At 42.3% G+C, this 11,090-nt stretch overlaps 1 protein-coding gene across 3 annotated transcripts in view; it reads right to left on the reverse strand.

The window, feature by feature from the left end:
* Window positions 1–5,152: 5,152 nt before the first annotated feature.
* Window positions 5,153–11,090, reverse strand: part of traf7 (TNF receptor-associated factor 7) — a 41,774-nt gene continuing 35,836 nt past the window's right edge. For all 3 annotated transcript variants that reach the window (XM_017713763.2, XM_017713764.2, XM_017713765.2), the window contains exons 20-21: window positions 9,311–9,430; window positions 5,153–5,891 (exon numbers count right to left, since the gene is read on the reverse strand). In XM_017713763.2, the coding sequence (XP_017569252.1) occupies window positions 5,877–5,891; window positions 9,311–9,430 (135 nt within the window). In that variant the 3' untranslated portion in view covers window positions 5,153–5,876. The remainder of the gene's footprint in view (window positions 5,892–9,310; window positions 9,431–11,090) is intronic.

Consider the following 11,090-nt stretch of genomic DNA (forward strand, 5'->3'; position numbering starts at 1 on the left):
GTGCAAAACAACCAGACTGAGGAACAGCTTCTTCTCTGAAGCTGTAAGACTCTTAAATTCCAATTAGACAATCACTGCAATGGCACTTCATGTCCACTTATTAACTGCTGCTTTACTGAATCAGTGCCTCCACTAGATCATCCACACATGTCACTTTATACATTAACAGCATTTAGATGTACACCTCCTACCTCGTACTCATACTGCTGCGGTCCATGCTGCTGTTATTGGTCCACCCCTTTATTTGCACCTTCTTTTTGTTTATGTTACTTGGGAGTTGACTGGACCGTGAGTACAATGTTTTGTTCCACCTCATGTACCACATGTGATGTGAGTGACAATAAAGCCTTATCTTATCTTATTTTGTCTCACAGCACCCTGCATGTATCCCTCCACCATGAAGAGAGTAAGTTCTCAAAACTATCATAAAACAGCGTCTCAGTCATCAGGCAGTGAATCGATAACCATTTCATGTAGTAACTTTCTGTGAGGGAGATTTTAGAGGTGGACGTCTGGTTCCTATCACCACCACTGTGAACAGTTCTGACTCGGCAAGTTTTACTGGAGTGTTTCACACCAAGCCACTCTGAACCGCTCTATTTACATCTGAACCAGTTAATTATGTAGGACTTTTGAATTTCCCCTCTAATTAAAGCTTGTTATGTGAAGCTGGAGTGGTGCTTTTTGGATTGTAGCTTGCAGTTCTGAGGTTGTGCACTAGAGGGAGGGAAACGCACACAAGACACTCATACCGACTTACTGCTCGTGTACATTCTGTAAACTCTGTGCAACTTATTTAACACAAAAACTTCAAAATATCCACTGCTTTAATGGTAAAATCAGGCATACGTGGTTTTTTACAAGTGATCCTGTCCACAATTGCAGTGGAGAAAAAAAAAAACCCAATCCTCACACGAGGAACCAGTTCAGCCGGTGCAAAACTACAAAAACATCAAACACAATTATAGCAAGTACAACAAAATCTATTCAGAACTTTTAGTGATTTTGTTCAAAAGGCAACCCACTGCATCTGCAGAAAATAACACTTACATGAGCAAATTCAACACTGATTCTGATTTCTTTAAAAGGACAAATCCACTAAGTTTTTGAAACCCCGGTATAGTTAACTGTTAAATATGTAAAGAGAGTAATTCAGAGTGGTTTGGTGTGAAACGCCCTGATCTAGTCACGACTGTTCAGTGGCGTTGATAGGAACCAGACGTCCACCTCAAAAAACTCCCTCACAGAGTTCCTACATGAAACGGTTATGAATTCACTGCCTGATGACTGAGACGCTGTTTTATGATAGTTTAGATAACTTAAACTCCATTCATGGTGGAAGGACACATGCAGGGTGTTGTGGAGCAAAATAGTCCCCCAAGAAAACTTTTCTACTATTTTACCATTATCAACATTGATGTCTATAGTCTTGGTGACCCCTGGTTCCTATCACCACTACTGTAAAGACATCTGAACCATTTCACACCAAACCTCTCTGAACCACCTGTTTACACCTGACACACGGAGTTATTCAGGAATTCTGAAAAATTGGTGAAATTCTCCTTTAAGCATTGGCACCCATTATTTCCTTCTCTCTGTGCTGGTTTGGAAGAGAGCCTTTAAACCTTTTCTCTTCCCTCCTGTGAATTCAGTCTGTTGTTTCTTCATAAATGCTTTGAATTAATCTATATTACTACACACTGATTACAGTATTCAATTACTGGAACTGATCTATTAGCATGTTAGCCTCAGAGCAGAGAACCGCAGAGTTATTCGGCAAGATTTGTCCTCCATGACCGTCGAGAACAAGTGAGTAAAGCAGAATAACCAGTGTGCTGAAATCAAAAGTTTAGGGACACCTTTTCATTTCCACTGTGCAGGTTCAGTTCATGGTGAAGCAGCTCTGTGAGAAGGTTCTGTGTATTTATCTCCAACACTCAGCTTCACGTTCCACAGAGTACTGTCACTCATACTGGTGCACATATTTACAGGTGTAATATTGTTGTTCTCGAAGTAAACCTGATTAGGCTTTAACGCGGTAAACAACAAAGAGAACATGAGCGTTTGGAGTAAAATAGGTTATAAAATTTCCCCAAACTTTTAACATTTATACACAAACATGATGAAGGAGCAGGAATTTAACTGAACACTGTAAATACTCCGTACAGAGCTGCATGTCTGAACAGCACAGCGTCTGTTAGCATTCACCCTACTAGCATTCGCTCAGTTAGCATTCACCCTTTTAGCATTCGCTCAGTTAGCATTCACCCTTTTAGCATTCGCTCAGTTAGCATTCACCCTACTAGCATTCATCCTACTAGCATTCGCTCAGTTAGCATTAACCCTACTAGCATTCGCTCAGTTAGCATTCACCCTACTAGCATTCGCTCAGTTAGCATTCACCCTACTAGCATTCGCTCAGTTAGCATTCATCCTACTAGCATTCGCTCAGATAGCATTCACCCTACTAGCATTCGCTCAGTTAGCATTAACCCTACTAGCATTCGCTCAGTTAGCATTAACCCTACTAGCATTCGCTCAGTTAGCATTAACCCTACTAGCATTCGCTCAGTTAGCATTAACCCTACTAGCATTCGCTCGGTTAGCATTCACCCTACTAGCATTCGCTCAGTTAGCATAACCCTACTAGCATTCGCTCAGTTAGCATTAACCCTAGTAGCATTCGATCAGTTAGCATTATTCCTATTAGCATTCGCTCAGTTAGCATTAACCCTACTAGCATTCGCTCAGTTAGCATTTGCCCTTTTTGCATTCACCCTACTAGCATTCGCTCAGTTAGCATTCACCCTACTAGCATTCGCTCAGTTAGCATTAGCCCTACTAGCATTCGCTCAGTTAGCATTAACCCTAGTAGCATTCGATCAGTTAGCATTATTCCTATTAGCATTCGCTCAGTTAGCATTAACCCTACTAGCATTCGCTCAGTTAGCATTTGCCCTTTTTGCATTCACCCTACTAGCATTCGCTCAGTTAGCATTTGCCCTTTTTGCATTCACCCTACTAGCATTCGCTCAGTTAGCATTCATCCTACTAGCATTCGCTCAGTTAGCATTAACCCTAGTAGCATTCGCTCAGTTAGCATTCATCCTATTAGCATTCACTCATTAAACATTCGCTCATTTAGCATTCATCCTACTAGCATTCACTCATTTAGCATTCACCCTACTAGCATTCGCTCAGTATTCACTCAGCATTAACCCTAGTAGCATTCTCTCAGTTAGCATTCACCCTACTAGCACTCGCCCAGTATTCACTCAGCATTAACCTTATTAGCATTCACTCATTCGCTCAGTTAGCATTCACGCAGTTAGAATTTACGCCGTTAGCATTCATGACATTCATTCAAACATTCACCCAGCTAGCAGTCACTTAGTATTCACTAAAGCATTCACTCAGCATCAGAGTATGTTAGCGGGTGTGGAGCCCAATTCAGCACTGAGAGAGGAGCGGCTTTTAAAGCGCTCGTTCTCCAAACCCTCAGCAGTCGCCCCGTCCTGCACACTGAACACTTGCTGACAGCACATTAACCCTGTATGACGGTGAGCACAGTGAGAGAGCATCGACGTCAAAAACTGATCCCATTATAATCGATAAAGTCATTATCACCAGCTGTGAAGACACCCTGCTCCTGTTTCTGACGTCTGGCTTCGCACTGATGTTCCACCTCAACAAAAACACTTCAGTTCAGCCTCCCCTCAAAACACGGCTTATCTGGAGAAAAAGTGGATCAGAAACAAATCCAGGAAGCGCAGCAAAGACAGCTTCCTCCTTCCTTCCTGATTTTGATGGAAAGGGCGAATGTGAGATCATACAGGTTTTACTTTTGGTGTTACTTCAAATGTAAAAGCCCACCCCAGGAATTTGTGCCAACCACCTGGCTTCTCTGGTCAGCAGGAGAAATCTGCAGAAAGCTGGAACAAAATCCTGGGGATTTTTACTTTCTGGACCTGGGGCTGTATTACAGAAACTTCCTCTCTTTTGTTTTAGCCCTAGATCTTTTAGGTCTTTTTTTTGTTTTAACAAATTTGTATAACAGAAGCGAATCTGATCTCAATTTAGGAATCTAATAGCATCTCATCTCCATATAGGAAATCTTAACTTTCTCGATCGAAGTTGAAAATCAGCTGTTATGTCTGTTGTAAACACGTAATCAAAATAATATTAAAATGTGAGCTGCTGTACTACTGATGTAAAAAAGGTCAAACTGAGGTTTATCCTAAAGTTAGGACCATATTTAGGAGGTTTACATGTATGAGGAAGTGTAGCTGAAAAGTATGTTAGGGTGGTGGAGGACATGTATGAGGATAGTGAGACAGTGGTGAGGTGTGCAGTTGGACTGACAAATGGTTTCAAGGTGAAGGTAGGGTTACATCAGGAATCAGCTTTGAGCCCCTTCTTGTTTGCAATGGTGATGGAAAGGTTGACAGATGAGGTCAGGCAGGAGGCTCCATGGACCATGATGTTTGCAGATGACATTGTAATCTGTGGTGAGAGTAGAGAGCAGGTGGAAGAGAATCTGGAGAGGTGGAGGTTTGCACTGGAGAGGAGAGGAATGAAGGTCAGTAGAGACAAGACAGAATACATGTGTGTGAATGAGAGGGAGGCAGGTGGAAAGGTGAAGATGCAAGGAGTAGAGGTCGTAAAGGTGGATGACTTCAAATATCTTGGGTCAACCATCCAGAGCAATGATCAGTGTAGAAAAAAGGTGAAGAAGAGGGTGCAGGCAGGATGGAGTGGGTGGAGACAGAAGGATAGCAGCAAGAGTGAAAGGGAAGGTTTACAAGACAGTAGTGTGTCCTGCTATGATGTATGGTTTGGAGACTGTGGCTCTGGCTAAAAGACAGGAGGCTGAGCTGGAGGTGGCGGAGATGAAGATGCTGAGATTTTCGTTGAGAGTGACAAGGATGGACAAGATTAGAAATGAGCAGATCAGAGGGACAGTGAAGGTGGAGCAGTTTGAAGATAAAGCCAGAGAGGCCAGGTTGAGATGGTTTGGACATGTGTTGAGGAGGAATAGTGGATATATTGGTCAAAGAATGTTGGAGATGGAACTGACGGGCAGAAGGAGAAGAGGTAGACCTCAGAGAAGGTTTATGGATGTAGTGAAGGTGGACATGGAGATGGTGTAAAAGTAGAGGAGGCAGTGGATAGGGCAAGATGGAGGCAGATGATCCGCTGTGGCGACCCCTAAAGGGAGCAGCCGAAAGAAGAAGTTAGGATGTTTATGTGATGCTGTTTTCTTATCTGGAGTTAATGATGTGATTATGAAGTTAGGAACTGTTGTTCTGGAATAGCTACGGTCCCAAATTCAGCCCAGACTGAAGTCGTCATGGAGACCAAATAACAGATTTCAGAGTGAAGAAGTTTCTGTAACACGACTCCTGAATTACCCTTTAACTCAAAGTTTCTTTACCTATATAGCCAGTTAACACGAGGCTTTAAGCTGAGAGGTTAAAGCTCATTGTCTGGAGAACGGAGCCTGCAGCATCATCACTTGGAGCTTAAACAGATCAGAACAGGTGGTCTATTTACAAAACAGAGTTTCAGTATCATCATGGTTACGGCAGCCATTGTAAAGCTGTCCATGGCCAAAAACCGTTTGTGGTAAGGCAAGCGGCCTCTTCAACTGTGATCCCAGTTCTTCGGTCTAGAGTTTGTGTCCACATCACAAAAAAAAAAGAAAAATCACAAACAGAAAAACAAACACGTTCCCGATCCCATCCTTTGTGTCCTCTGAAAGCAATGAGATCTGAACGTAACCGTAGGGTATGTAGAGCTCGGACTGAGTTAATCGGAGATCTATGTGGTGAGGGAGAGCTGTAGTGTGGTCATCACAGTCCAGCATGGTGGCTCCTTTAGCATGTCCACACCTGTGAGAGTGAAGAGAGAGCAGAGCACCGGTCAGACAGAAGACAGGGTCTAATTTCCATGCCTTACTAAGTCATGACCACACTTTATTTTCATTTATACAGGATGTCACCAGCGGGGCTCCATATACACACAAGGACCAGGACTGAGAATAATTATCAAGTTTCAAGTATTTTTACAGTTTTGTAGTTCAGAACAGAATTGTTTTATTGCTATGTATCTACCATTATGTAACATATGTACAGTGTTGCTTGAAAGTTCATGAACCCTTTAGAATTTTCTATATTTCTGCATAAATATGACCTAAAACAACATAAGATTTTCACCTAAAAGTCCTAAAAGTAGATAAGAGAACCCAGATATAATTCAGAATTCATTGTTCCACCAATGATGGCAAGCTGTCCTGGCCAAGATACAGCAAAACAGGCCCAAACCATGATACTACCACCACCATGTTTCACAGATGGGATAAGGTTCTTATGCAGGAATGCAGTGTTTTTCTTTCTCCAAACATGATGCTTTTCTTTTAAACCAAAAAGTCTCATCCGTCCACAAAACATTCTTCCAATAGCCTTCTGGCTTGTCCACGTGATCTTTGGGAAACTGCAGACGAGCAGCAATGTTCTTTTTGGAGAGCAGTGGCTTTCTTCTTGCAACCCCTGCCATGCACACCATTGTTGTTCAGTGTTCTCCTGGTGGTGGACTCAGTTGCTTAGAAGTTACCCTGGGGTCCTTGCTGACTATTACACACCTTGCTCTTGGAGTGATCTTTGTTGGTCGACCACTCCTGGGGAGGGAAACAATGGTCTTGAATTTCCTCCATTTGTACACAATCTGACTGTGGATTGGTGGAGTCCAAACTCTTTACAGACGGTTTTGTAACCTTTTCCAGCCTGATGAGCATCAACAGCTCTTTTTCTGAGGTCCTCAAAAATCTCCTTTGTTTGGGCCATGATACACTTCCATAAACGTGTTGTGAAGAGCAGACTTTGATAGATCCCTGTTCTTTAAATAAAACAGGGTGCCCACTCACACCTGATTGTCATCCCATTGATTAAAAACACCACTCTAATTTCATCTTTAAATTAACTGCTAATCCTACAGGTTCACATACCTTTGCCACTCACAAATATGTAATAGTGGATCATTTTCCTCAATAAACAAATGACCAAATATAATATTTTTGTACAGTTGTTCAACTGGGTTCTCTTTATCTACTTTTAGGACTTGAAAATCTGATGTTTTAGGTCATATTTATACAGAAATATAGAAAATTCTAAAGGGTTCACAGACTTTCAAGCACCACTGTTTGTTCCAAAGTATAAAATCACTTGTGATTTTCCAAACATTAATATCTTATACAGTGTACTAGTATACTTTCAGAAGTTTTATTCAGTATTTTACATTTTGGGGACGAGAAGGTACTATAAGTTATTATTAAGAAATAAATAATATACTGTCACCTTACACTGAGATCAACTGAAATATATGGAAATTAATTGTATTATAACTTCATTCAAGACATATTATATGCCCTTATGTACTGTATATGTATATATAATTTAAAGAAATTTCATTATGGACACACAAACACACACAGATATCCAGTATTTCACAAAAGTTTGTACACCTCTCACATTTCTGCAAATATTTGATATTTTCATGGGACAATACTACAGAAATGAAACTTGACTAACTTAGTCAGTGTACAGCTTGTATAGCAGTATAGATTTACTGTCCTCTGTAAACAACTCAACACACAGCCATTAACGTCTAAAGAGCAGGCAACACAAGTGAGTCCACCGCACAGTGAACGTGTCCAAATTGTATTCAAAGTGTCAATATTTTGTGTGACCATCATTATTATATAGCACTGCCTGAACCCTCTTGGGCATGGAATTCACCAGAGCTGCACAGGTTGCTACTGGAATCCTCTTCCACTCCTCCATGATGACATCACAGAACTAGTGGATGTTAGACACCTTGCGCTCCTCCTCCTTCCACTTGAGGATGCCCCACAGGTGCTCAATTGGGTTTAGGTCTGGAGACATACTTGGCCAGTCCATTACCTTTACCCTCAGCAAGGCAGTTGTCAGCTTGGAGGTGTGTTTGGGGTCGTTGTTGTGTTGGAAAACTGCCATGCGGTGCACTTTGCTCTGTTTCAGAAGGTCACAGTACATGTTTCCCTCAATGACCCGCAGCACCCCAGTGTCGTCAGCACTCATGCAGCTCCAGACCATGATACTACCACCATCATACTTGACTGTAGGCAAGAGACAGTTGTCTTGGTATTACTCACCAGGGTGCCACCACACATGCTGGACACCATCTGAGCCAAACAAGTTAATCTTGGTCTTCTCAGACCACAGGACATGGTTCCAAGAATCCATATTCTTGGACTGCTTGTCTTCAGCAAACTGTTTCTGGGCTTTCTTGTGCATCAGCTTCAGAAAAGGCGTCCTTCTGGGACAATGGCCATGCAGACCAAGTTGATGCATTGTCTGGCATATGGTCTGAGCACTGACAGGCTGACCTCCCTCTTCTTCAACCTCTGCAGCAATGTTGGCAGCACTCATGTGTTTATTTTTTGAAGCCAACCTCTGGATATGACACAGAACTCATGGACTCAACTTGTGGAACAGGAGTGGAACCTGTCCTGGAAAACTGCTGTATGACCTTGGCCACCGTATATCCAGTATATATGGTGTATATAGCCAGTATGAGCGAACTGTACCCAAAACACCAAATTTAACAGCCATGCTCCTGATTAACATCAGGGAGGGACAACGACACTATTGGGCACAATTTGGAGACGTTCACTGTGAGGTGTACTCACTTGTGTTGCCAGTTATTTAGACATTAATGGCTGTATGAGTTATTTTCAGAGGACAGTAAATCTGTAATGCTATACAAGCTGTACATTGATTACTTTGTTATATCCAAGTTTCACCTCTATAGCATAGTTCCATGAAAAGGTATAATAAATATTTGCAGAAATCTGAGGGCTGTACTCACTTTTGTGAGTTACTATATATGTATATGTATGTATATGTGTGTGTCTAGAAAGAAAGAAGTTTCATTAAATTGTACATATATTCAAATTGAGACTTTAGATATGTACAAAGATTGTTTCAATCTATTTAAACCCAAGACATCACTAGAGACATTAACAAGCTAAATATGTACAAAATCATCAATTATAGGTATATTTTATTGGTAGGAATATGAAAGAAAAAAAGATTTTATTCTTAAGTCCCAAGTCAGTTTGAAGTCAGAAAACACAAATTCTGATCTCTAGAACGGTACTGTGTTCTCTCAGTGAATGGTCCGCCGTTCTGCACCAGCCTGTTTACCGACGTTGACCTGATAAGTACTGTGTAAAAAGCAGAATGAGTGATGGAGCTTCAGACGAGTCTCTGACCTTCACTGTGCTGTCCACAGCTCCAGAGAAGAGGCGCCCCCTGGAGACAGCAAGCGCCGTTACACTGCCCTGGTGCCTTAGCAGAGTCTGGGTGCAGATCATGTTGTCCATACTCCACACCTGCACAGGTAGATCAAACAATCAGCCAGACACAACCAACCAGAACAGCACAGAGGCAGCAGCACTAAACCACTGATCCACACCTGGCTCTGATGTTCAGAGGCCCCTGAAGGCCTTCATTACCTGGATCAGGTGTGTTAAATTTGGCTGGAGCTAAACTCAGCCCAAATTTGCAATGATGATTTATCAGATATAAAAAAAAGCTCCTCAAAGTAGCTGAAACAGACAGCACAGAGTGTTTGTGTATGCTAGCTCAGGGAATTTCATTCAAATTTGATATTCGAATTTAGACAGCTGCAGTAGTCTTCAGATGGTATGCGGTAGCCTTTAGACGGCTCAAGTAATTCTAGATGATGTGCAGTAATGGTTACATGGCTGCAGTAGATTTTAAACTGTGTGTAGCAGCCTTTAGACGGCTGCAGTAATTTTAGACCGTGTGTGGTAGCTTTTAGACGGCTGCATTAATTTTAGACCATGTGTGGTAGTCTTTAGACGGCTGCATTAATTTTAGACCGTGTGTGGTAGCCTTTAGACGGTGGATGCAGAAATTTTAGACCGTGTGGTAGCCTTTTTGCGGCTGTAGAAATTTTAGACCGCGTGTGGTAGCCTTTTTGCGGCTGTAGAAATTTTAGACCGTGCGCGGTAGCCTTTAGATGGCAGCTGCAGAAGTTTTAGGCCGGTTGTGGTAGCCTTTAGACGGCGGATGCAGAAATTTTAGACCGTGTGGTAGCCTTTTTGCGGCTGTAGAAATTTTAGACCGCGTGTGGTAGCCTTTAGACGCCGGATGCAGAAATTTTAGACCGTGTGGTAGCCTTTTAGACAGCTGCAGAAATTTTAGACCATGTGTGGTAGCCTTTAAACGGCGGATGCAGAAATTTTAGACCATGTGTGGTAGCCTTTTTGCGGCTGTATAAATTTTAGACCATATGTGGTAGTCTTTAGACGCCGGATGCAGAAATTTTAGACCATGTGTGGTAGCCTTTTTGCGGCTGTAGAAATTTTAGACCGCGTGTGGTAGCCTTTAGACGCCGGATGCATTAATTTTAGACCGTGTGTGGTAGCCTTTTTGCGGCTGTAGAAATTTTAGACCGCGTGTGGTAGCCTTTAGACGCCGGATGCAGAAATTTTAGACCATGTGTGGTAGCCTTTTTGCGGCTGTAGAAATTTTAGACCGTGTGTGGTAGCCTTCAGATGGCAGCTGCAGAAATTTTAGACCGTGTGGTAGCCTTTTTGCGGCTGTAGAAATTTTAGACCGCGTGTGGTAGCCTTTAGACGTCGGATGCAGAAATTTTAGACCATGTGTGGTAGCCTTTTTGCGGCTGTAGAAATTTTAGACCGTGTGTGGTAGCCTTCAGATGGCAGCTGCAGAAATTTTAGACCGTGTGGTAGCCTTTTTGCGGCTGTAGAAATTTTAGACCGCGTGTGGTAGCCTTTAGACGCCGGATGCAGAAATTTTAGACCGTGTGGTAGCCTTTTTGCGGCTGTAGAAATTTTAGACCGCGTGTGGTAGCCTTTAGACGCCGGATGCAGAAATTTTAGACCATGTGTGGTAGCCTTTTTGCGGCTGTAGAAATTTTAGACCGTGTGTGGTAGCCTTCATATGGCAGCTGCAGAAATTTTAGGCCAGTTGTGGTAGCCTTTAGACGGCGGATGCAGAAAT

This window comes from Pygocentrus nattereri, chromosome 14, assembly GCF_015220715.1.
Source record: "Pygocentrus nattereri isolate fPygNat1 chromosome 14, fPygNat1.pri, whole genome shotgun sequence".
Lineage (NCBI taxonomy): Eukaryota > Metazoa > Chordata > Actinopteri > Characiformes > Serrasalmidae > Pygocentrus > Pygocentrus nattereri.